Source organism: Hippichthys cyanospilos, chromosome 7 (genome assembly GCF_059441005.1).
Source record: "Hippichthys cyanospilos isolate Australia breed blue-spotted pipefish chromosome 7, RoL_Hcya_1.0, whole genome shotgun sequence".
Classification (NCBI taxonomy): domain Eukaryota; kingdom Metazoa; phylum Chordata; class Actinopteri; order Syngnathiformes; family Syngnathidae; genus Hippichthys; species Hippichthys cyanospilos.
Window position 1 is genome coordinate 3,511,519 of NC_142375.1, and position 25,097 is coordinate 3,536,615.

General features: G+C 49.3%; 2 protein-coding genes and 1 long non-coding RNA gene across 4 annotated transcripts; 2 read left to right on the plus strand and 1 right to left on the minus strand.

Annotated features, from left to right (window-relative positions):
• Window positions 1-2,285: 2,285 nt before the first annotated feature.
• Window positions 2,286-12,086, plus strand: pex6 (peroxisomal biogenesis factor 6). Of its 2 annotated transcripts, XM_088419154.1 has the most exons (18): window positions 2,290-3,922; window positions 4,836-5,366; window positions 5,465-5,610; window positions 5,688-5,765; window positions 5,834-5,948; window positions 6,015-6,136; window positions 6,209-6,314; window positions 6,387-6,589; window positions 6,655-6,841; window positions 7,625-7,701; window positions 7,778-7,895; window positions 8,172-8,377; window positions 8,978-9,039; window positions 9,643-9,751; window positions 9,812-9,928; window positions 10,200-10,277; window positions 10,347-10,486; window positions 11,765-12,086. In XM_088419154.1, the coding sequence occupies exons 1-18, from the start codon at window positions 3,392-3,394 to the stop codon at window positions 11,890-11,892; spliced, it is 3,054 nt and encodes a 1,017-aa protein (XP_088275280.1). In that variant the 5' UTR covers window positions 2,290-3,391; the 3' UTR covers window positions 11,893-12,086. The 2 variants fall into 2 exon arrangements, with proteins under 2 accessions (XP_088275281.1, XP_088275280.1); XM_088419155.1 differs by lacking the exons at window positions 10,200-10,277; window positions 10,347-10,486; window positions 11,765-12,086 and having other exon boundaries at window positions 2,286-3,922; window positions 9,793-9,928.
• A 6-nt stretch (window positions 12,087-12,092) lies between these two features.
• LOC148420701 (uncharacterized) lies at window positions 12,093-15,368 on the minus strand. Its single transcript, XR_015866109.1, has 3 exons — window positions 15,250-15,368; window positions 13,515-13,662; window positions 12,093-13,036 (listed from the first exon to the last, which is right to left on the minus strand). It is a non-coding gene; the product is annotated as an uncharacterized LOC148420701 (long non-coding RNA).
• A 2,944-nt stretch (window positions 15,369-18,312) lies between these two features.
• Window positions 18,313-23,893, plus strand: LOC148420702 (equilibrative nucleoside transporter 1-like). Its single transcript, XM_088419669.1, has 12 exons — window positions 18,313-18,380; window positions 18,452-18,533; window positions 18,597-18,754; window positions 20,215-20,354; window positions 20,418-20,552; window positions 21,146-21,243; window positions 21,313-21,400; window positions 22,159-22,220; window positions 22,292-22,403; window positions 22,765-22,850; window positions 22,931-23,130; window positions 23,208-23,893. Exons 1-12 carry the CDS (start codon window positions 18,355-18,357, stop codon window positions 23,317-23,319), a joined length of 1,299 nt encoding a protein of 432 aa, XP_088275795.1. The 5' UTR covers window positions 18,313-18,354; the 3' UTR covers window positions 23,320-23,893.
• Window positions 23,894-25,097: the final 1,204 nt, after the last annotated feature.

The following is a 25,097-nucleotide window of genomic DNA, read 5'->3' on the forward strand; positions in this document are numbered from 1 at the left end:
CCCCCCTATATAAATATGTATGGATAGGTCTCATGCCATTGAACATTTTGAGGAGTTGGAAGTCAAAATATATTTATATTTGACAATGTTATGACCCTTTCAAAATCATCCCAAATTGGGTGAAAATAGGGCCAGGTTAGTGAAAAATCTCCCAGGGGTTAAGAAGCTGTGAGTAGTATCACATAAGTTAGCAAAGTCAACATTTTACAAATGATATTGGGACTGCATAAAATGTCAAATCAAAACGGAATGCAAATGACGATTTGGAAATCAAGTTCAAGCTACCGTATATTCTATTGAACATACTACAAAGAGGATCTGAATTCATGTTTTTTTTTTTTTTCTTTTGCAAATAATCCGTCATTTTGTCTGTATATGTCACAAATGTAGCCCGCAAAGCCCGAGCCGTACGACAACCTCTTTGGGCCCGAGCTCGTCCAACAGACGTGAAGAAGTGTGCCGTGGCCTAACCTCGGTCCACATCCACATCCTTCAAAGTGCAAAGTTAAAACAGCAGGCATGTGCGATGTAGACCACGGCGTGGCTAACTTTGATCTTTTTTTCTCAATCTGACTCAAACTAAATTGTGACTGCACAATTTGTGAAAAATGCCATCATTATTATCGTCCTCGCGTTCCAACAACCCATTGAATGTTGTTAAATGCAAAAGTGAGGTAGCGCCGTGGTAAACACGGTGGCACGGTTTTGTTTTTGTTTTTTTTGTTTGTTTTTTTTTTAGAAGGCAACCAGATGAAAAGGAGGGAATATTTGCAAAGAAAGTTAAAGTTTCAAAGTTGGAACGCTCTTGTTTTACCTGCGCATTCCATTGCGTATATTTGGAAAAGGATTCATTTAAAAATATTTGTACTTTGTCTTCCTTGTTATTCGGTTTGACCCGAGCTCCGGACTTGACTGGAGGGAGCTCACGTGCAACCATCGAGACCTTTTCGTTCAATTCGCTGTTAGTTCTGTAGTATTAGCCTCGTTGGCTCAATTAGCCGTTAGATAAATGCACGCGGTAAAAGAAGTTATAGAAGGCACAGGTAGCATTCTGGATGAACTCTGTGTGATTATCCCAACATGAAGGCTGGCGTGTACATTAGTGACGGGTGCTTCAGCTCCAGACGTGTTGGACTACATATTTAAGTTAGTTATAGTATAGTTATTTGTAGGACTCTTTTTGTAAACGAACGAGCGCAGTTTAGCCCACTGTGGCATTTTTGTCCGCAGATTTCCATTCGTCCTCTTGATATTTTTTTGACCACTCCGTACTGCAAGGTGCACGCCACTCAGCGCGAGTGCACAGTGCCCAGTCATGCGGCTTCACTGCGCACGCGCACCTTCGCATCCGCCGCTCGATAAATGTGACCCGGTGTGACCCGGGTCATGAATGAAACATGCCGTTAACCGGCACCGCCCGTCCCGGTCCAGTGCGTCCCGGTCCCACCAACAGCCCACCGCCGGCGGCGCGGCTGCTACTGCGCTTCAGCCTACCTGGCGTTCCTCCGCTTCCGTCTCTTGGGAATCCTCATCGGGAAATCACGAGAAAGAACACACCCCCGCTCCCCACCCCCCCACCCTCCCCCGGCTCGGTTCCGCTCGCACAGCGCAGCGGACCCGGCTCGTCGGTGAGAGGGCGGCGCGCGCAATTCCGCTCCTGGTTCTGGTCCAGGTCCGAGTGGACCGGAAGCACAATGTGCGAGCGGGGCCGTGGTTCTGCTAGAGAGACGCGCGGGCTGTGCACCAGTCCAGAACCGCAGAACCGCACCAGCGTTTTGTCCGCACTGCAGCGCAGCAAACATCAGCGTCAAGTCACCTGGTGGGCACCGCAAGAGCTTCCTCTATGCCCTTTCGCAATAAAAGTCGGTTTCTTTATTTGCGTCCATTTTTTTTTCGTTTGCTGTTTTTCTCATGTTTTGTGTTTTAGGGTTGTGAATACAATGTTTGGGGGTTTCGATGCAGCAAACATTTGTTTGGGTGTGTGGTGAAGACGAATCTTGGCTCTGTTCGGCTCCTGTCCACCTTTGAATGGTGGACAGGAACTGCACCCCCCACCCCCCCCCCCCCCACACACACAAAACTATGATAATAATCGGCATTTTTGTCAGTCAACGATTTAGCTCAAGACGTGCCCATTTGGATTTACGACATTCCACGTAAAGTTTGATAACTCAACACGCTGTCGAGAAAAGCACGCCGAGGCGTCACGCTTTTATTTTAGTAGGACATGACATTGTATCCGTCTGCTATTTTGGGGGAAGCTTGTGTTTCCTGCTAGAGGTGGAGTACGTGCGTGAGTCAGGCGCGATCGGGGAGTTCACCTGTCCCACCCAAGCGAACGGCACGTGAACGTCTCATGCTGCCTGCTCAGTCCGTTTCCAAACGACCACCGAACAATGGTTATTCTCCTTGAGTGACGTCAGCAAGCGCGTGCAGGCTAGTTCAGTTTTAATAAGTCAAGAATATCAACCCGCATCTGGTCACGAGCGTGGGCGCGCGCTTCGCGCTCTACTCGTTTCTCGTCTGACCTCTTTTTGGATTCCCGTCCGGACTTTTCCGAAGCGGCGAACAGCATCATCGTTGTCTTCGTCTTCGTCGTCATCGTCTCCTCCTGCGGTCCATCTTCATCTTCCAGCATCAGCACCGCGCAAGCGCATCATCCGGCCCATCCGGATCACCGGCCGCGCCTTCGTCAGTCGAGGAGTCGCCGTCTCCAATGCCGCCGCCGCAGTGCCAGGAACGGCGCCCCCTGGCGACTTGGATCTCTGGGTGCAGGATGATTGCAACCCCCATTTAATGAAAGCAAGAAGACGGAACTTTTTTTTTTTTAAATCCGGATTCGCACTAAAAATCCTAATTAGAAAAGCCTCATCAGCTGTAAATGAAAACAAAAGCACCTGGTTCCGTTGTGGGGAAAAGTGCTTTTGCATCAGTATCGTTCCAACGAGCTTCTTGGGCGCTTCTCGCTAAAATGCAAATATCGCATGATGCGGCTGCTCTTCAACTATTTAAAATATGTTTGCGTTATTACTTTTATAGACATCTTGGCAGGCCGTGTCAAAATGTAATTTTAGTACATGATGGGCCACAAATGCCCCCCCTAGTTTGGAGACCTCTGCTCGAACTATTCAATCCCAGGTACTTATTTTTTTCGAGTGTTTTTTTTTCTGCTGAAGGTGGGTCTAAAACAGTTGGTGCTCAGTGAACGGAGTTATGACTTTTTTTTTTTTGCTTAAGCGCGCTTCGTTCCCGTATGAACATAGAAGAATGTCAAACCCACGTTATGATTTCTTTCCAATCAACGATTGGGTGGCGGGCCGGAATGTGGAAGCCCACGACCCGCCCAATATGACGCAACCAAAGAGCTCGCCTTCCATTGGACGGGGTTGCGATGGCGTCACTTGGCGGAACTCGGAGACAACACGACGGCAAAATGGCAACGCAAGTGGAGTTGTTAAGGCTGGAGCCCTTCCCGCCGCACGCGAGTCCCCTGGACGCGTTGGTGTGCAAATGGCAGCTGCGTCGCCTTTTCTGCGACCACTCGGGGCCCCCGACAGTCTTCTTCACCCCGAGGCGGCCAGCTCTGAGCCACCGCGCGCCCGCCGTCCTCCTTCGCCTCCGGACGCTCAGCGACCCAGAGGAGACGGCGGCCGAGGGAACCCAGCAGCCGGCGCCGCAGCAGTTGCGGGAGGGCCCGGTGAAAATCTACGCCAGCGACTTGCTGCTGCGGCTCTGCGGCCTCTCGTCGGTGGGGAGCCGCGGAACGGTGCGGCCGGTGCTGCCTGTCAGCCTGGATGAGGTGGTGCTGGGAGTTCGCGGAAACGCCAGCGAGTTCACCGCGAAGTTGCTAGAGCTCTGTCGGGGTGGACGTTGTCTGCTTGCCCGTCAAGGGGAGCCGCTGGTCGGGGAGCGACCGGGACAGGTGAGTCAACCTGCGTGTCTTTCCTTGCTCACGTAGAGTCCGAGACCTTCATTAATTGGTGAAATCATGACAGCTTTAACTGTAGATGGAACGCGGTCGACGCGAATAAATAAAAAAAGACTTAAATGGAAGGTGTCAAAGGTCGGGATGGCTCGGCTGTTTTCGGAGTTTAGTCATGTGACTTTGGCAAGCGAAGCCATGGGGAAAATCATGAACTGCAGAAAATAATGAAACCATTCCTTGCGGCTTGAGTGCTTCCCAGTTTTTCCAACATTGTGTGCATCGATCGTCATGTGTTGATAATACTGGAGAGCTGGCTCATTTTTTGGCAGCAGCATGCTTGTGGCAGTTGCCACACCGTTGTTGTCACATGATGCCACAAGCAAGCCGCTGCCACAAAATGAGCTAGCTCTTACTATCATATCGAAGATGCAGCGTTTACAATACTTTACGTCACTGCTTTACAGCAGCGTACTCCAATAACACTCCCAAGCTCAACAAAGCAGTCGACCAGCCTGTTAATATTTGGTCTTGTTCAGCTGCAAATAAAGGCACTGTTGCTTCAAACTAAACCGCTGCTTGTCATTCTACATTGATTGCCATTACATATAAAGGGACGTTTTGGTGAATCAATGGCGGTAACAGCTGGATCGTCTTCACGATGGTTACAGGCTTTTGGTCAACGTGCGAGAGGGGCTCGTGTCTGCCGACTACATCAGAGGACACGATCAGAAATGAATAACACGCTCAGCCATTTACCTCAAAAACAAGGGAACATTATTAACATACTTACATAACTTGCTTAACTTCCAATTTTATTGGTAGAATGTAGGCCAAAAAATCTTTTATGTCAAGTAAATATGTCAAGTTAATTTTGCTGCGATGAACCATTGCATTTTTTGTTGTGTTGCAGGTGCCTGACGTGCTGGTGCTGTCGTGCAGCCCGGTCACGCAGGGCTGCATCACACCCAACACTGCCGTGCTTCTGGCTGACTGGCCAGACACGACCCGGACGGCCCCGCCCCCATGCGAGCTCCGTTTGTGCGCTTCGGACTTCGCCCACCAGGCCGCCCGTCTTGTAGGTGGGCTCTCGCTCCTGGACCGACCTCAGGGATCCCGCCCTCTTCCCGAGGAAGTGACGTGGCTTCTGGATGCGCGCGTGACGAATGTGCGGCGGTGGCTGGAGGCAGATCCCCGCCGCGACCACCAGGACACGGACGCCCGTGTCTACGTCGGCGGACGCACTCTGCTGAGGCTTGGGCTGTTTGACGGCGAGTGGGTCAAACTGCAGCTGGCAGGGCAAGGGGACAGGTGGCGGGCGGCCGCCCTGGCCGCCGTCTCCTCGGAACTGACGCAGGACGGCGGCGTCATGTCAGAGACCATGTGGTTCAACTTGACAGGAGGGCGGCAGGCGGCGCCTGGCGTCTGCCGGCTCAGGGTCAAGGTACGTGCACAAACAGTAGCAGAAACGTGCACAGAAACATGCAAGCGATCCAACGCATTCACACGCGCGTCCGATTGTGTGCGCTTGATCCCCTTCAGAGGTGGAAGCCTCATGACAGCACTGGCCGCGGCTCGGCCTTGCCAGCACTGGCCGGCGAACTCCACCTGCGACCGCTGGTGCGGCCAGCCAACGGGCAATCCGGCACCTACAACAACCTGTTGGCAGCGCACTTCTCCGTCCCCAGGCAGGCCCGCCCCTTTCCCGAGTCGGCCCAATGAAAATGGCCGCTTGACTTGTGATGTGTCTGCTCGCCGGCCACAGGCTGGTGACGCCGGGGGACATCTTGCTGCTTCCTGTCCGCAATCACCCGGACCTGATGGAGGACGACTCTGGCTGGAGGTGAGGCACGGTGCATAGCAGGCGGGTCGGAAGGGACCCTGACCCCTTTGATCTTAAACCCCACTCAGATGCAGGGCACTGTTGTTTGCAGTGCAGAAGGTGCATCCTCCGAACCACACAAAAGAAGAAATTGAAGAGGCCGGCGTTTACCTGGCTGACAGAACCCACATGTCCCTCTTTATGGTGATCTTTAAGCTTTTGAGCCATGAGCCCGTCAACTGCAACCTCTGACCTGTGGGATGGCTTCAGGGTCCGCCTGTCAACAGCTTGGTGCCCGGCGGCGCCACGGCGCCGTGGAGCGGCCCGTCACCTCCAGGTCTAGGGTGCGCGGTGGACGCCATCGAGCGCATCCTCGGCCCGCACCGAAGCAGGTACAGAGAAACGATGAACGGAACGTGCAGGGCGACAAGGTCTCGTGACCTGGCTCGATCCTTTGTTTTCAGCGGTTCCCTCCCGGCATGCCGGTTGCTGGTCCACGGGCCGGCGGGAAGCGGCAAAGCCACTGCGGTGGAGGCATCCAGCTACAGGCTGAACCTCCAGCTGATCAAGGTGCGGGCGCTCACTTAGCCTCGCGGCTGGTCGCCCACTGATGCCGCCTGCGGCTTGTTTCACGGCACACAGGTGGATTGCGTGGGCGCGGGCGGCGACACGCCTGCTGCCGCCGAGGTGCGCCTGTCCTCCTTGATGGAACGAGCTGCGGCCTTGCAGCCTTGCATCCTTCTGCTCAGGAACCTGCAGCTTCTCCTGCGGCCTCGCGGGGATGTCGACGACGACGCCCGTGTCCAGGCGGCGCTCTGCCACGTGCTGCGGCGCGCCCCTGGCAGGTGATGCGCGCTTTGCGCTCCCGAGCTATCATTTGGGTGAACTCACTTTGTGTTTTTTTGTCCAGGGTGCTGGTGGTGGCCACCGTACGCGAAGCTTGCCGGCTACCCGCCAGCGTTGTCGCGGCATTTGTCCACCGAGTGGCGCTAGAGGTCCCCACTGAGGTTGAGCGACGAGAGGTCCTGACGCAGCTGAGTCAGGACGTTGCTCTGGGACGCGACGTGGACCTAGAGAGACTCGCCAAAGACACGGCGGTAGGTCGCTTTGCGTCACGCTGCGTGTCGTCCTTCACATGTTCGCACGTCTACTGAACCGGTCTAGACCAGGCGCACCCCGGCTGCAACTAAAGATTATTTTAATTATGGATGGGCATTGCCAAAGTTAGCTGGCCTTTTTTCAAACTATGGGTTACCCAGCAGGCGCGTAGCCATACTTGCCAGCAGGGGAAAACGTCAGGACCCAGACTTGGCTTCCATTGTCTCCCTTCTCACTGCTGCGTTTTCTGGGTCATCTTCTGGCGGATCGTAGTCAGTCTCACGTTTTTCAAGAGTGAATGGTCAAATTCATCAAATTAACTCTGGAAAATTCTTATGCCGACTCTGATTCGCCATACTATGAGAAATGAAACCCAGCTTGTTGAATGGGAAACAATGGACGGAAAGACTGACTGTCAACCATGCCATGTTACGTATTACCCATATTACACTCACAAATAAATTTGAATATTCACAGCTAATGAAAAAACACCTTTGGATGCAGATTTTGTTTCTTGAAAAGACTTTTATGTCTCTTCTTCCTTCTCCGGTCTGTTTTATCAAACCAATAATTTTTTTGTTAAAGCCCGCAAGACAGACTTGATGTTACTTTGGAAAAGCGGCGTTCGTTTGAAAGAGCGCTGTCCTTTCCACCACACGGAAGCCCTTTTCATGGTGCCTTTACCAGATCATGTCATATAACAAAGATGATGGAAGGGCGATAAGACTTTTTGGGGCTTGTTACTTATTTTTCTCCCCTTCTGGTTCCCGGTGCCGGATCAGGGTATGGTGTTGGGAGACTTGCGCGCCCTGCTGGTGGAGGCCGGCCGCGCGGCCTGCAGACGGCTGCTCCTGGCTTGGTGAGAGCGGCCGGGTAACTCGCGAGCCAACATCGGCAGCAGCGTTTCCATGCCGGGCGTCCGTGTCCCTTTCCAGTCCAGGGGGGCGCGGGCGGGATGCGTGCTCCAGCGGCGTGACCGTCCAGCAGCGCGACTTCCGCTCAGCTCTGCAGACCTTCCAGAATGTCCGGTCGGAGGCCGCTGGCGCCCCCGAGGTGAGCGGAGTGACGCGTGTTGCTCATATCTGCCTTTGGCTTTCACTGGTCCAAAAGGATTGACTTTTTGTCCCATCCAAAATTAGAATTTCTCTTGTCCTTCATCCCTTTGGGGTTTTCCTTTGCAGATGTGTGTCATGCATTTTATCAGGATGTCCTATAGTGTTTTCATCAGACCCATAGCAGCACAAGCGCTCGACTCTTGACAGCGAGAGGCGGACATATGCTCCTGGCACAAAGCGCTCGGAAGGGCTGAACGAAGGCCGCATGTTTCAGATTCCCGCCGTGCGCTGGGAGGATGTAGGCGGCATGGAGCGAGTGAAGAAAGACGTCCTGGACACGGTGCAGCTTCCTCTCCAGCGCCCGCAGCTCTTGGCCCTCAACCTGAACCGCACCGGGATTCTGCTCTACGGGCCGCCCGGCACGGGCAAAACGCTGCTGGCCAAGGGCGTGGCCACCGAATGTTCCATGACCTTCCTCAGGTCAGCGGGAGGCAGGCATACTTTTACTTTGCTTTCTAACTGCAAGTTCAAATTTGAGATACAAACGTTCTACGAGCTGCATTAGAACAGCGAGACTTTGGCAAATATTGTATAATTGTTGGGGGGGGGGGGGTTACTGGAACAGCAGGGGCGGAGCTACATCGTGGCCGGCGGCAGCCGGGCTCCCACTTGCTGCTCTGGTGATGCCCAAACCAAGCAAAACAATTTAAGATCTGTCACTTTTTTGGGATTTTTTTTTTTTTTTTGCAATGACGACAATGGCGCAAAGGGGGCAGGACTCTGACAAATGTCGGACCGGCAAAAAAATGTTAAGTTGCCCACCTCTGCGTATTACGCATCATGTACACATTGTTTGGAAAGAGCCCTTCCGAGCAGCCATATTTGTTCCAAAGAGCTTCACATTAAATTGCATCTCGGGTTTCCTCACAGAGGCTTTGCATACCCATGACAGCGACCATATCCGAAAAACAAAACAAACCTAAAAAAGGCCAGCTATGTTAACCACAAGTGAGGACAAGCTAACGGAAAGGACTTGCGTGTTACCGGGGTGATCCTGTAAGTATGCATGTGTGTTTTCAGCGTCAAAGGTCCAGAGCTGCTCAACATGTACGTGGGTCAGAGCGAGGAGAACGTCCGAGAGGGTGAGCGCCGCCTTTTCTTTTTTGCCTGACTTTTTGCCCCGTGCTTGCACATTAACTCGATAGCCGCCGCCAAAATGAAGCTCATCGTCCTCAAGAAAGGGGCTTCTCCCCGTGCAAATGCATTAATAAAGTACAGTTTTTCAAACTGTTTTGTGCTCCACGAGGCTCAAAGAGCACTATAATGCTGTACTTCATTTGTAAAAGACAGATTAATACCAGCAGTGGAATGTGAACGAAGTAAGCCGTTTCCTTACTATCTTGGCCACTAGGCTGTTGCGTCATTATTCAAGAAGAATTGTTTTGCAACACAACGTTGATTGTGGCTCGCAGAAGATGAACGCTGGATTTTTGCCGTCGTCCGTCTGCATGTGCCGCCTTCCCCTTTGTGTTCAGATATGCCCTTCTTAAAAGGTTGCAGCTCGGTGACTTAATGCTTATTGTTGTTCTGTTTAAGCATCTGCGCTACTTATCAAGCACTAGACGTTTTAGTGAGGACAAAGAGCCTATGGACCTTGAGTTAAAATGTTGTTCAACGTTTATGTTTACAACGATGTCGCTTTTTAGCGGTTGACTTCTCACTGACGACATCACTTTGCGTTCCAGTGTTTCAGAGAGCGCGCTCGGCAGCGCCGTGCGTGGTCTTCTTTGATGAACTGGATTCTCTGGCACCCAGCAGGGGGCGCAGCGGCGACTCGGGCGGAGTGATGGACAGGTGAGAGCGTGTTAAATGCTGTTGTAATGCCGCGCCTAAAGTTAACCTGGAAACCCTCAGGGTGGTGTCTCAGCTGCTAGCCGAGTTGGATGCGCTCGACGCCTCGGCCAGAGTGTTTGTCATTGGCGCCACCAACCGACCCGACTTGCTTGACCAATCTCTGCTCAGGCCCGGAAGGTCAGAATTCACGCTTGCCCGCTAAAGCCGTTGGTGTACATAAAACAACTTTTGAACCGAAAGCCCCGTTGACATGCTAAAGCTTCGCATTTGTAGAGTACCTGCACTTTCGGAACGCTTGCATCAATGGCTTCTTTGACATAAACGGTGCGGCAGCACATGAGGACAAGCCACACAAATGATATTCCCCAACATTTTTTGAAGAATGACTTGCATCAGCGCCCTACTAAGGAGATGAGACGACTTTTATGTGAACGGCACATGTGTGCAGATTTGACAAGCTGGTCTACGTCGGGATCAACACGGAGCCGAGCTCCCGGCTGCAAGTCCTCCGGGCCGTCCTGCGGAAGTAAGAGTGCTGCTCCATCGCGTCAACGCTGTGCGCTTGTTTGACCGCTTTGCCGCTGTTCGCCCTCAGCTTCCACCTGGACTCCTCGGTGGACCTGCGGCGGGTGCTGGAGCGGTGCCCCGCCCACACGAGCGGCGCCGACCTTTATGCGCTCTGCTCGGACGCCATGACAGCCGCCGTCAAGAGGAAGATCACTGCCGTAGAAAACGGTAGGTGGGTGGGAGGCGCTATCGCGACTCGGGGCCAAAACCCGGGTACCCTTCCACTGTCCAGAGGTGGGCACAAGTGTCCATCAGTCCGTGACCGACGGACGCCCATTTTGTCGAGGGAAAATTAGAAATGTCAGAAGTGCATTTTTCATCCGTCGTCGTGATCATCAGTCCATCAGCCCGCCACGTGCCTTTTTGCTAATTTAAATATTATTCAACTTGCTTGCATGATTATCTGCTATGTTGCTGGATCTTTACAGTAATACAGTATAGTAGTACAAATTGCAATCAGCCTGCAGTCAATGTGACAATAGTGACTTTACAGCACCACCAAGCAGTAGAGAAACATGTTGAGTGGAGTGAATTCACAGGGTTGCTTCAATTCACTGCTTGTCATTCACAGCTGATTTTACCAGAGATGTATTTGTAGCTGCTCCCTTTTTTTTTTTTCTACTTCTGGTTTCAAAAACTAAAACTCATACTGTACACAATCTCGCCGACCAAAAAATTAGTAGTTAGTAGTAAGTAATATTTAGAATTAAGTGTTAAAAGTTTATTGTGTGATTTTGCTTTTAAATATGTTTTACATGAAGAAATGTCTTGCTAATAGAGCATTCTGGGATCCATTTACACTGCAGGCGCTAACTCTTTCAAGCAACCAATGACCTGCCCTCAGTTTGCATTTTTGTCTGATTGTCTCTTGGCCAGGATAGAAATTTGTTAAATTTCCTAAATAATTCATTTTTACTAGTTGCGTATGTGACATGAAATTTAGACAAATGTAAATAAAAGTGTCTTCTATAGTTGTAGGGCAGGGAGTTGATGAGAATTCGATTTTTGAACATCACGAATAGTATGGTACTGCCATCCAGTGGACATGATTGCACATAATTGCACTCTCGTCCTCCGCATTCGCTCAGCTGTGGGATAACAAACATGGCTTTGTTTTCGTGTCAAGGAGAGGTGGGCAAAAATCCATTGACTGACGGACAATTAGGATTTGGCCTGGCTTGAAAAAATGACAGACCGACGATGGCGGACAGGGGGCGGGGCTTTGACGAATGTCGGAGCAGAAAAAAAATGTAAATTACCCAAATCTGCAAGATGGAAAGAATGAAGTGTTAGCCGGCGAAAGACGACTATAGCTACGGATGCGGTCCATCTTCAGCTGTTCTTGCGCAAATTATGGCATGTTTATTGTGAATGGCACTGCTGACATGTTATTCTTGGCCTAGCTGCGAGTCCCACTCTTCTGAGCCCCTTTTCAATTCTGTCAAGGTTTGGACTCTGAGGACTCAGAGCTCTGCCTCACCACGGAGGACTTTGACGCGGCGCTGCGTGAATTCATGCCCTCGCTGTCGCTGGAGGAAGCGATGCAATACCAACGGCTTCAAAGTGCCACCTGACGTAGTCGTGTAAGCGGTCCCCTCACGCAACGACTAAGCGCCGCCTTTTCTTTCTTTGGCCAACAATTTTCGAGCAGGGTTTTCGGATTCAAATTGTGTGAACATCTTTGATCCTGTGTGACTTGAAGTAAAATTCATGTAAAAATGAAAATAAAAAATAATGGGTGTGTACACACTACATGAACAAAATGAGACATTGCTGACAATTTGGGGAGTTTTATTCATTTGATGCCTAAACGCTTCAAGCGAAGAGTTGTTGCTATGGCGATGCCATCGTTTACCGGCACGTAAATGTTTGGATTGTCACACTTTACACTCCAAGCTGGGTTGGGGGGGAAGGGGCTAACCTCCTTAGCATCAGCTAGCATGTGGACACCTTATGTTGACGCGCACTGCTGCATGTCACCGCTTTTAGCTTAGCCGCAGACTTATCGGCGACTTTATTGCGCAAATGAAGGGAAAAGGTCGTGCTTGTAATCACTCCCAAGAATTCAGTCGGCCTTTTTGTAGCGAGCAGAGCTGCTAGTTGCCAGGACCAAATTTGACACCGAGCCGTTAGTCCGCAGGTGTCAAACTCTAGGCCCGGGGGCCAGATCCGGCCCGCCTCATCATTTTATGTGGCCCGTGAAGTGCTGATTTTACTTCAGGTTTCTGGCTAAAATACCAAATTTGCAAGTTGTCTTTAACTTAAAAAAAAATAGGGGGGGAATAAGCATTTTTCGCGCCCGATCGCTCTTCTGAATCGATTGTGGCAAACACACTTAAACTGAATTTGACTTCAAAGTCATACCGGCCTTCTGACAGAAACTGGTGTTCCATTCACCGTTACAGCTTTTAGTTAACCTTTGAAAAATTCCAAAAGAGTGGTAAGAGAGTAGTGGAGTCGGGAATGATTCCAAACACAGCCAGCATTTTTCGGCAGAACGCCGGTTGGCTTGTTTGTGCGCTAGCTCACAAAAGTGTCCCTTTTCAAAGTCGACATTTGGACTTTGTCTCGGGTCGGGTACAGCAACAACAACAAGACGTGTGAAGGGTTAGCGGGACGACACGGAACAGGACGGGTCTTTGTGCACGCTCGACCAGCTCCGGCGCGTCCTTCGCCTGGCGTGGGCCTCAGGTGAAGTGCGGCATTCTGCTGCACGTTCTACAAAAAAAAAAAAAAAAAATTGGCCACCAAGTCCAAACGGAAAGGATAAAGGTAACTTTTGAAGATGGCGAGATGAACACGGAAAAGTCACTAGTTTCCGTTCTAGTTCTCGAAACTTTGTCGACGTCGAGATGGCTGCGTTTGAGGGGGGGGGGGGGGGGGGGGGGCACTATCTGATGCAAAGTAAGAGTTTAGCGGATTAGTTGCTGTTATTACTCTACACTGTTGAAATTATTGTTTGTTTTTTTTTTTTTTAGGATAGGATAGGAGTGAGGTCTGCTCCATTCTTGCTCCAACAAGGACATGCATTTAGCCCGCAAGTACATTTGAACATACCGTACTAGCAACAACGTCGGAAGGGTGAACGTTATTTGGTTTGCGAGCGGCGCTACGCGGCGGGGGCGGCTCCGCCTTACGTCCGGATACCCCTCGGTCGCGTTTCCCGGGCTCCTCTCCCGCCAGCCGCCATATTTACCGCTTACGTGGCCTTGGCTACTTTGGTTCTCTTCATCCTCTTCCTCCTCATCAGGGTCACCTGAGGTCGCTTGAGGCCGGCGATCAGCAGCAGGAGGCGGGGCCTGGATTTGGTCAGCCAGCTCCTCAGCAGCGTTCCTTTTGGAAACCTGGGCGGGGTCACAAACTAACTCAAAGTGCTATGTTAAAGCGTCGCTTTAGGGCGCGGGTGTCAAACTCAAGGCCCGGGGGCCAGACCTGGCCCGCTGCATCGTTTTAGATGGCGCGAGAAGTGTTGATTTGACTTCTAAAATACCGAAATTGCAATTAGTCAAAACAAAAAAAATAAAACGATTTTTTTACTTCCCAATCTGTCTTTTGAACAGTTTTTAAAATCCGTAAAAAGTTTCAAAATAAGCCAAGATAACCTAAACACACTTCAGATTTATTCCGGCCCACGATAAAAATGAGTTTGACACCCTTGCTTTAGATTCTACAACACAGGTGTCAAACTCAAGACCAGATCATTTTTTTATGGCCCGCAAAATGCTGAATTGACTTCCAGGCTTCTGGCTAAAACAGAGAACTTGCAAGTTGTCTTCAAAAAAGCAGCAATTGTTTTGTTCCTTCTTGAAAATTTTAGCAAAGTGTGTGTGAAAAACACACTTTCAATTTATTCTGCCTCTGACAGAAACGATAACTACTGAATGGCCCACACTAAAAGTGAGTTTGACACCTCTGCTTTAGGGGAAGCGTGAGCACTCGGCGCCTTTGGCCGGGGTCGCCGTTTGAACCCTTTCCGATCCTTCGAGGGGAAAAAAAAAAACGCGTTCCGCAAGCGTCGGCTTGATATATATATATATATATATATATATATATATATATATATATATATATATATATATATATATATATATATATATATATATATATATATATATATATATATATATATATATATATTCTTGCCATTTTTGAACAAAGGACCTTATTTAAGGATCGTTTACAAAACGAGAACGGGACTGCCGCGACAGAAAAGTGGGTTCATCGCTCTTTGTTTGAGTTTTGCGCCCTTCCTGAAAGCGGTCTGCTTCCGAATCTGCCCTTGACGTTGTTTCCGCGCACTCTCTTCCAGGGCACTAGACTGCCCTGCTAGATTTGGTTCTGTACCCAGTGCCCAACAGAAAGCTAACAGGCCCCGTGTTTTTCCGCACAACCTATTTGAGGAAAAGCTGAAAATTCTGCAACAGAGTCAAAAACGTTACATGCGGCGGTCGCACGCTTCTCCCGTGTGCAATTCTCCATTCCATCTGACGCTAGGGGCGGCACTCCACTTTTTCCACATTTGAGATTGCTCTGAATTATATCAAATTTGGCCAAAGGTAGAGCCAAAAAATCGGGGCTGTAACTTGCAGCATTCCATATCGCCAGGCTGCGTCATCGAACAGTGCGGAAGGGCCAATAAACAAAGGCGATACGCAAACGGCAAAGGTGGTCTTCTGCAAAGGCACTCACTCACGCGCTCGCCTTGCTAATCAAAACGCCTTTGCCCGGACTGCCGGAAAAACCTGGAGGTTGTCACGGCCCTTCAAATTTCCAACGTGAGAAGCGGCGCCGTCGCCGCTTGCAGATTCGGGCTCGGCATTGCGACACGCAGCAGCATCTCAAACCGTCCAAAAAACCGACAACTCAAGTTCGCAGGGCAGCCCAGAAAGGATTTGCCTATGGATGCGGGTTAGTTTGCTCGGCCTTCTTACCAGTTGACCCCGCACATGGGTTAGGTGGTGGGCCGGCGCGGCGCTGCACTGGAATGGCCCGCTGGACGCTAGAAGCTTCAGCGCACAAACACCGGCCGCCAATCATAATAGGGGGCGAGTGGGGCCGGGAGGGGGGGGCGGCCCACTCAGCACTTCTCGCAGCAAACACGGAAGGCTCGGCCAATCGCTGAACCGCGCACGTGCCCGTCGTCGTGGCAACGGGCCACCCTGAGGGAGGCGACGGGGCTTCCTTCCTGCCTTCTTCCTGCTTGACAGCACACATACCGGACCCTCTTCTTCCTTCCTTCCTTTTCTCTTCTTCCTTTCTTCACGTCCCTTCCTTCCCTTTTTCTCTCCTTCCTTCCTTACTTCACTGCTTCCTTTCTTCCTCTCATTTTCTCTCCTTCCTTCACATCCCTACCTTCCTTTTTTCTCTCCTTCCTTCCTTTCTTCCTCTCATTTTGTCTCCTTCCTTCACATCCCTTCCTTCCTTCACTGATTCCTTGCTTCCTTCCTCCCATCTTCTCTCCTTCCTTCACATCCCTTTCTTCCTTCCTTCCTTCCTTCTTTCCTTCCTTCCTGCCACTCATTTTTGTCCTTCCTTCAGATCTCTTCCTTCTCCTTTTTCTCTCCTTTTCTCCTTCCTTCCTTTCTCCATTCCTCTTATTTTTCTGCTTCATATCCCTTCATTCTTTTTCACTCCTTTTCTCTCCTTCCTTCCTTTTGTCTCTCCTTCCTTTCTTCCTCTCATTTTCTCTCCTTCCTTCACATTCCTTCCTTCCTTCTTTCACTGCTTAATTGCTTCCTTCCTCTCTTCCTTCCCCTCATTTTCTCTCCTTAAGATCCCTTCCTTCTCTTTTTTCTCTCCTTTTCTCCTTCCTTCCTCCCTTGCTCTCATTTTTCTTCCTCACATCCCTTCCTTCCTTTTCAATCCTTTTCTCTCCTTCCTTCCTTCACTGCCTCCTTTCTTCCTACCATTTTCTCTCCTTCCTTCACGTCCCTTCACTGCCTCCTTTCTGCCTCTCATTTTTACTCCTTCCTTCACATCCCTTCCTTTTTCATCCCCTTCCTTCCCCTCATATTCTCTCTTTCCTTCACATCCCTTCCTTTGGTAATTTCTCTCCTTTTCTTCTTCCTTTCTCCCTCCCTCTCCATATCACTTCTTCTTTTTCACTTCTTTTCTCTTCCTTCCTTCCTTCACTGCTTCCTTCCTCCCTCTCATTTTCTGGCTTTCCTTCACATCCTTTCCATCCTTTTTCCTCTCCTTCTCTCCTTCCTCCCTCCCTCCATTCCTTCTTTTTCTCCTTCTGTTAGAATCATTGTAGATATAGTGATTATACATTAGCTACAAAATATTAATGCTTGCAAGGAAGAATTGCTTTGCTGTGTGAATGATTGTTGTTAGGATTATAATTATTATAGTGATTATGAATTCACTATAAAATATAAACTGCTGTGGTATGTTGGTGGTATGCTGTGAGAATGAGTGCACTGCTTGTGGGAGAAAAAAACTGCCTTGGTATTGTTTTGTCTCAAGCAGAAGAAAGGTCGCTCAAGCCTGCCAGTTGGAGCGGTCCCGCAGCTGTGACTCTTATCGATGTCTCGCGACTCAAATTTCATCAGAATGTCTCACTACGCGAAATATTTTATCAGAATGACTTGCTACGTATAATATTTTATCATACATGCATTAGTTTCTCACCCACATGCTCACACATAAAAGGACAAGTACACAAGGTTCCGTCCATAGACTTGCATCTTTTCCTGCCCCTTGAGCGCCGGGACCTTCATGTAGTTAGGGATCTCTGTATCAAATAAAAGTGAGAGGGGTCGGAGAGACTGGCAGAGCGCAGCAGAATTGTCCTTGGCCAGTTCCTCTTCGCTACCCTCATGCATGAGTTGGGAAGATTGCCTTGTCTCCTTTTTTGTGTACAGTTTGTTACAAATGTCTGACAAATGAACCTGACACTTCCTTCTCATTTTTTTCCTTCACATCCCTTCCTCCTTTTTCACTCCTTTTGTCTCCTTCCTTCACTGCCTCCTTGCTTCCTCTCATTTTCTCTCCTTCCTTCACATCCCTCACTTGCTTTTTTTTCTCTCCTTCCTTCCTTCTTTCCTTCGATCCCCTCATTTTCTCTCCTTCCTTCTTTTTCTCCTTTTCTACTTTCTCTCATTTTCTCTCCTTCACATCCCTTCCTTCCCTCATTACTCTCCTTTTCTTCCTTTCTCCCTTCCTCACCCTCTTCTTCTTCACGTCCCTCCTTTTTCACTCCTTTTCTCTCCTTCCTTCCTTCCTCTCTCCCTTCCCTCCCTCTGTGCGTGCTTCACTCCCTGCACCTTACCTATCATATGTCTCCCACCTTTTCATTGTTTTTAATTTCCTCATCTACCTCCGTCCCGTCTTTTGTCATTCACTCTTCACTTCTTACTTCCCTCCTTCGCCACCATGTTTCATGACCTTCACGGCTTTCTGCTTGTGTCCATCCCACTTACCTCGTTACCTCCTTCGTTCGCTCCTCCTCTGTTACTTCTCCTTTCATTTTTTTCATTTCAGTTTTCCTTGTCTCCCTTCTCTTCTTTCTTCCTTCCTTCCTGGCTTTGTTCCCCTGTTTCCTTCACCTGCTTGTTTCCTTTCTTCCTTTTTCACCAGATTCCTGCTCGCTGGCGGAGTTGCCGTCGCACGCTCCCTGGCTAACATAATGGCATGCTACTTCGGGCCCACGCACTAACAGGCGGCTGTTGCAATTACAAAGTAATAAGTGGTCACACGACATGTAATAAATGCACACGCGTTGGCGGTCTTATCACCAAAAGCTCAAAGTCTCCCACTGTCGGCAGTATAAGGTCAGAGGTCACAACTTGCTGAGACTGACACGGAACAAGGACGCTGACGTGCATCGGCCACATTGTCAGTAAGACATTCTTTGTAATCTCTTTGGAACGTCGCTGCGCCTCTTAAGCCAAGGTGGGATTGCACTTCGCGTTTGATGTCACGGGGCTTATTCCTCTTCCTGCATTGCGGTGGCTTGATTGACGTACAGGAATTTCCTTCTCGGACCATTAATCCCGCGCTCAGACTGTAAGCCCATCTGATAGTTGCGCAAAATGGCTGCCGACGCACCAAGAGACAAGTGAGTAGTGCGAGCAGGCGGGGGGGGGGGGGGGGGGGGCGAATTTGGCACTGAACACGTGCCTGTGGCAGGTTCCACGCGGTCTGGTTGATCTTCTTCATTCTGGGTTTGGGCACCTTGCTGCCATGGAACTTCTTCATGACGGCCACCGCGGTATGACGTGGCTTGGCGCCCAGCAAATTTGGCGAGAGACTAAGAAATGTTGTTGGGGCTCAGTACTTCACCGGCCGCCTGAAGGAGTCTGCCAATGGAACGGCGGAGGGGGAGGAGCCCCGGCGCAGCATCCTGGAGGCCAAATTCAACAACGTGATGACCTTGTGCGCCATGTTGCCGCTCCTGCTCTTCACCTGCCTCAACTCCTTCCTCTACACGCGGTAAGCTGGCAAGCAACGGGTTGCTTGCCCTTTGTGTCGGTGACCACACATTGCGATGCCGCTCCTTGAGTAGCGGTTGCACACGCCTTAGAGTACTTAGTACTGATGAAATGCACCTGTGGCACTCCAAGCCTAGGGCACTTTGGCCGCAGGGATGGAAAATAGCCCCAAAACGCCGCAGAGAAATCAATGCGGTCAAGTTAATTGGGATTAGCAGGTGGCACCCTAAAATGGTCATCGTTTGTCTCACGTCTCTCCCCTGCGAAAAGGCAACTTGTCTCTTGAACCTCGGTTATTAACATGGGGCGCAGTCCCAAAAAATTCTGGACCTGATTTTGCCATCTCTGCTAAGAAGGAGTGCTGCTTGCTTTTGTCACCATTCATCTTAAAGACAGTAGCGTCTTTGTTGCTATGCTTGATGAGCTGTGGGCGCTTTACATTGCCACGCTAAGCACACTTCTTTTTTGCAAATCATCGTCAGGGTGTGTTTTTTTCCTCAAATTCATCTGATGACACCGGAACCTCGGGCATAGTCTTCACGTCTTGCGTCTGTCGTCCATAAAGGGCCAATCGGTGTCCACTTGAGGGCGACATTGACCTTTGTTTTCACAAGGAGCAATAAGTCCAGTGGAGCCCTGTGTTACAACTTCCCTGATTTACGACATTTTCATGTTGCGACGTGGAATAAAATGGAAGAATGGAAGAGTTTTTTCATCCCCTCTTGATGACATTTTCCCAATTATGAGAGCGAAACAACCGTCAGGACTCTAGGGGCTTGGCTGCATTTGTGTTTCGTCTCCATCTGCAGGCATTTTTAGGTAAATAGACTTAGTTTCAGTTGCCATCCCTGCAATGCGTCACTACGATTCTGGTCTCCTATTTGTCGGCATCTCCTCACGTAGATGGTGGTCTGCTATTGGTCAGCCTCACTTGTTTCAAAATGGCGGAACGGTAAAGCTTTGTTCGATTGTGAGTGGTTACAAAACCGTATTTATAGTGCATTTTACTGATTAATTCCAAGTTTAAAGGGTTAGCCATGGGTCCCAAGATTGCTAGTGATTTTAAAGAGCGAAGTAAGAGGATGATTTATATGGAAACAACGCTGGAGATAACCCCTATTAGGGAATATGGACATAAAAAGTCGCACTATATTTTTTTATTTCTGATGTTTTCAGATTGTACACATGTATATTACATATACGTAGCACTATATTCTTTTGGTACCAATATTAATACGTATGTACAATTTTTATGTTTTTACCTGGGGTTCTAAACGCATTGGCTATTTAACATAGGTTTGGATTGCCCGTCATACAGCGAATTAGTCTTATGCCACCCAAAGCGGAACGGATTAATGTCATACATGAGGGCCAACTGTATACAGTACGCACAGAGAATATGAGGGAAAAGGAAATGCAAATATCCTAGGTGAGCCCAGGTTTTCATTCACTCTCGTCCAGGGTCGGCGAAGGCATGCGCGTGGCCGGCAGCCTGACGCTCATCCTGGCCGTGTTCCTGCTGACGGCCGTCCTGGTCAAAGTCGCCCTGGAGCCCACTGCCTTCTTTGCCGTCACGGCGCTCAGTGTGGTGCTTGTCAACTGTGAGTGGCGGAAGCCCGTCCGTCCATCCATCAGCAAAGACTGACCCCTTTCTGGCCACGCAGCGTTTGGCGCCGTGCTGCAGGGGAGTCTCTTCGGCATTGCGGGTGCCTTCCCCGCCGCTTACACAGCGCCAATTATGAGCGGCCAGGGACTCGCCGGGACCTTTGCCGCCTTGGCTATGATCTGCGCCATGGCCAGTATGACGTTCTCGCCCGTCCAAGTCCACTTCTTCATACTGCCTCCTTTTTCCTTCTCAACCTCCTTCCCACACTACCTCCACTCCTTCCTTAATTACATCCTTCTCTACATCTTTACCCCTTTCCTCCTTCCTTATATTCCCTTTTCAGCGTTCTTCCTTTGTTCGCTTCATCCTTGCTCTCTTCTATTTTGCATCCTTCCCTTTTCCTTGTGTACCTACTGAATTTGTCTCTCTCTCTCCATCCTTTTTCCTTATTTCCCTTCACGAATTCTTCTCTCTCTCCTTCCTTCATTTTTTTTCTCTACTTCTTTGTGCTGCCTCTTTTTTCCTTCTCAACCTGCTTACTTACTTCCTATCGTCTGCCTCTTCCACTGCCTTTCTTCTTTCCCTCTCTACATCTTTCTTTCTTTCCTTCCGTTCATCCTTCTCTACATTTTTCCTTCCCTCATTCCTCATATTCCCTTTTGGACCTTCTTCCTCCATTCGCTACATCCTTGCTTTCTTATTTTATGTCCTCTCATTTCTCTCTCTCCTTCCTTTTTTCCTTCTCTACCTCGTTAATGCGTTTCCACCACCTTTGCTCACTCGCAGGCGGTTCCAGTGTTGAAGAATCGTCGTTTGGTTACTTCATCAGCGCTTGCGTTGTCATTCTCGTCTCCATCCTGGCATACGCCGCGCTGCCCAAACTGGTATGTGCATGCATGTGCACTTGTTCGCTCGCGTCTGCTCGCAGCATGACGTCATGCATGTACCTGTAGGAGTTTTTTCAGTTTTATCGTCAGAGGAAGGAGGGGTGCGATGATGTGAACGTCAAGCTGGCACACCCGGGTGAGCTCCGTCCTCTGGGTTGTCCTCATGGCCAAAAGGTTTGTGGTCCGCCTCCTTGGTAACCTTCCTTATCCTGTCACTTGGGGAGGGAGGTCAAGGAAGGACAGAGTTATTAGAGGCTTAAGAAAGAGGGTTTAGCGAAGCGAGGGAGAGAGAAAGAAGGAAGAAAAGCATTTCACTTAGGTGGTGGACCAGCAAACAAGAAGGGAAAGACAGTGGAGCGAGCAGCAAGAGAAGATGACGAAGAACGCGACAAAGGAGTGGAACAGGAGAGAACTGCAAGTTCATCAGGAGGCAGAGAAGGAAAAAGGAGCAGAGACAGAGAAGGCCTGAGTCAGAAGAAGATGAAAAAGGTCCAAGGAAGGATGTAGAGAGGAAGGAAGGATAACAGAACAAATCGAGAAAGAGGACCAAGGCAACAAGGAAGGAAAGCCATCATATATTCTTTTGGTCTTTGTACCTTCCGTCTTAGCTGCCCTACCCAGTTCCACGAACTTCACGATTGTTTTGCCTTCCACTTTGTCGTTGTCTTGCTGTCGATCCTCCCCACAGCCATCAGAAGCCTACCGCCCTTCCTGGTCGTCTTTACTTCTGTCCTTCTCATGTACGGTTACTGCCTTTCTCATCATCTTGCCCTTCCATCTTCTACGTCTTCCTTTTGATCTTGCCTCCTGCCCTCCCTGCGCATTCCTTCGTCGCCTTGGGAATTTTCTCTTCCCACTCATCCTGCCTTTTGTTTTCCATGTCATCTCGCCGCTTTTGGACCTGGGATGCAGTGAGCGCGGAGGAAGACTCGGTGGGACGTGCCAGCATCTCCGTGGTGACTGTCTTCAAGAAAGTGGGTATGAGGGCAATGCGGCACGGCGCAGTGCTCATGTCTGACACTTGTTGTTCGCCGTTACCATGGAGATTTGGGTGTTGGCTGCCTGTGTGTGTGCTACCTTCGCTGTCACTATCGGAACCTTCCCTGCCGTGGCGGCCGACACCAAGTCCACCTTTGCGCAAGGAGGATCTGCCTGGGGTCAGTGCCTTCATGCCTCCTTCCTTTCTTCCTTCATCGCTTGCCTTCTTCATTCCTTCGTTTGCTCGCCTGCCTTCTTCCTTCGTTGCTTGCCTTCTTCCTTCATCGCTCACTAGTCTTTTTCCTTCCGTACATCCTCATTTGCGCTTCTCCAGACTTGCTTCATTTCCTCTTCCTTATATCGCTAGTTCCTGCCTTCCCCATCGCACGTTTCCTCTTGATTGGCCCTTGTGTCCTCCTCGTTTGCTTCCCTCCGCCCGTTTCGGTGCTGTCGTCCTTCGCTTTCCCGCCATCCGGCTTTGCTGCTTCAGCGCTGGCTCCGCCCCATTCCATGACTGCTGATTTTATCCTGTGGTGCCAGACGTGTACTTTGTGCCGGTGGCCTGCTTCTTGCTCTTTAATGTGAGCGACTGGGCTGGGCGGAGCCTGACCGCCTTCTGCACCTGGGTGAGTGAGTTCTGCCGGGTTGGCCATGTGAGCCCCCCCAGCCCCCCTTGATAACAGCAAGGCCTTTGTTGCACGAGCAGCCAGGAAAGGACAGCCACCTGTTCCCTGCGTTGGTAGCGGCCCGCGCGGCGCTGGTTCCCGCCTTGATGCTGTGCAACGTGCAGCCGCGCCGCCACCTGCCTGTGCTCTTCTGGCACGATGCCTTCTTCGCCGCCTTCATGGCAGTGTTGGCCTTCACAAACGGCTACCTGGCCAGCCTCGCCATGTGCTTGGGGCCCAAGTGGGTATCCGGGTTGTGTTTCTTCCCCCCCACGTCCACGCCCGCCCGCCGCGCCATTCTTTCCTTTTGTGATCCAGGAAGGTTCTTCCCCATGAGGCGGAGACGGCAGGGTCCATCATGGCCTTCTTCCTGTCTCTGGGCCTGGCTTCAGGCGCAGCCCTGTCCTTTGCCTTCCGAGCTCTCGTTTGAGCTGGTGCGAAAGTTCGCCGGCTTCGTCCGCCGCTGCCGCTGGACCTGAGAAAGACTTGTCCTCCCCAACTGGAGGGGGCGCTGTTTGATATCATACTACCTCAGTTGAACCACGCCATGATTCCTATTTGCTGCCTGCAAATACCTCATGTTTTTTTCTCGATTTTCTTCAAGAATGATATTTCAAATGTTTGCTTTTGAAGAGTTTTTTTTTACTGCTATCAAAAAGTTGGGCCTAAAGCATGCATGCCTTAAAGAATTGTGTGGCAACAAATGATAATCTTGAAGCCCATGGACAATACAAAGCAAGGCAGCAGTGAGAAAATTTCAAGAGCCTGTTTGGAAAATGGGGGAGTGCAACATTTTAGAGCTTTTAACCATGCCACAATGTGGCATGTCCGTTCAACCAGCGCCATATTGACCGGTGTCTTTCGGTGTAAAATGGCTGTCAGCAAGACGTGTGTGTTTCATCTGCTCATATCTGTGGTTACAGCTTGTCATTTCTGGTCTAGCAACGTTTTTCTTGCGTCTAAAATTTGCGAGTATGATATTTTTTCTTTTTTAAACCTGTGAATACAGCTCAAAATTGTGCGTGGTATCAACATACTTCTCAGGTACTGGACATCTTCGAGGTGGCGCTCTGTTGAAAGAAGCAAGATTTGCACTGCTCCAGCATTCATCTGTAAACCAAGAGCACCATCTAGAAACAGTGGTTCTAACCTTTTTTAAGTGGTGCAGCCTCTGTGAAATATTTTTTCAGCCAAGTACCCGATAACCAGAATTTGGGGGTAAAAACAAAAAAAACTTAACATGCCATCAGTGAATGATTTATTAAACTTTAGACCCTTTCAAACTTCACTTGTATTGTTCTACAAAAAATAAAGTGACCTCTTTTGGATCATGGAAGAAATCTGTTATCCAAAAGAAATAATTATGAATAATTATTTTCATGCAAAAAAATAATCAATATAAATTGTCAGACCTGTTCTCCAAAAAATATTATAAATAAATATTTGCCCACAGAAAAATAATGAACAAAGCATCCTGTTTTGGGGTTACAGTAGAGATATGTTCACAAAAAAATCATTCACTTAAATATTGATATTTGTCCATAAAAAATAACAAGTGTCAGACCTGTTCTCAAAAAGTAATAATTAGAAACAAACATTTAATTATTAAACATAAAGCGTGCTGGTTTGTGTTTGTGCTGGTTTGTGTTTGTGTCACATACACACGCAAACACACGCACACACACACACACACACGCACACACACACAAATACAGTAATCAACATAAAGTGTCAGACCTGTTCTCCAAAGAAAAAATATTCACCTTAAATGGTTCTCGTTTGGGATCATAGTAGAGTTGTGTTCACAACAATAAATCATTAACTTGACAGGTAACAAGTTGGGTCGAACCATTCTAGTATGTGGAAGAATCTGGCTTTTTACAATAATGAAATTGAATAACCTACTGAAGATAAAATTTGTTTTATGAACTTATATTTATCTGAAACTGTTAGTTAATTCAATAATTATTTTTAAAAGATTTTTGCATGTTTGTTTGTTTTATTTAACATCTCAGCCTGCAGTTCCTTCAAGTATCACAGGGATGCCCCCATTTGAGAACCACTGATCTAGATTAGCAAAAGATAAAAAGAAAAGTGCTTTATGAGGCTTCTGTTCCCCCATCGCTACTCCAGTCGAAAGAGCAAGACGTAGAGGTGAAGTCCAATCTTGACTGAGCAAAAATTCTGTCCGAAATCCAGTAAAAGTGC

Excerpts from the sequence above, each read along its gene's own strand:
- pex6 (XM_088419154.1), top strand. The coding sequence starts at position 3,392 with ATGGCGTCACTTGGCGGAACTCGGAGACAACACGACGGCAAAATGGCA. Across the intron at positions 9,040-9,642 it reads CGAGGAGAACGTCCGAGAGG|TGTTTCAGAGAGCGCGCTCG; the intron begins GTGAGCGCCGCC and ends TTTGCGTTCCAG. Across the intron at positions 10,487-11,764 it reads GATCACTGCCGTAGAAAACG|GTTTGGACTCTGAGGACTCA; the intron begins GTAGGTGGGTGG and ends AATTCTGTCAAG.
- LOC148420702 (XM_088419669.1), top strand. The coding sequence starts at position 18,355 with ATGGCTGCCGACGCACCAAGAGACAA. Across the intron at positions 18,381-18,451 it reads GCCGACGCACCAAGAGACAA|GTTCCACGCGGTCTGGTTGA; the intron begins GTGAGTAGTGCG and ends TGCCTGTGGCAG. Across the intron at positions 20,553-21,145 it reads TATGATCTGCGCCATGGCCA|GCGGTTCCAGTGTTGAAGAA; the intron begins GTATGACGTTCT and ends GCTCACTCGCAG.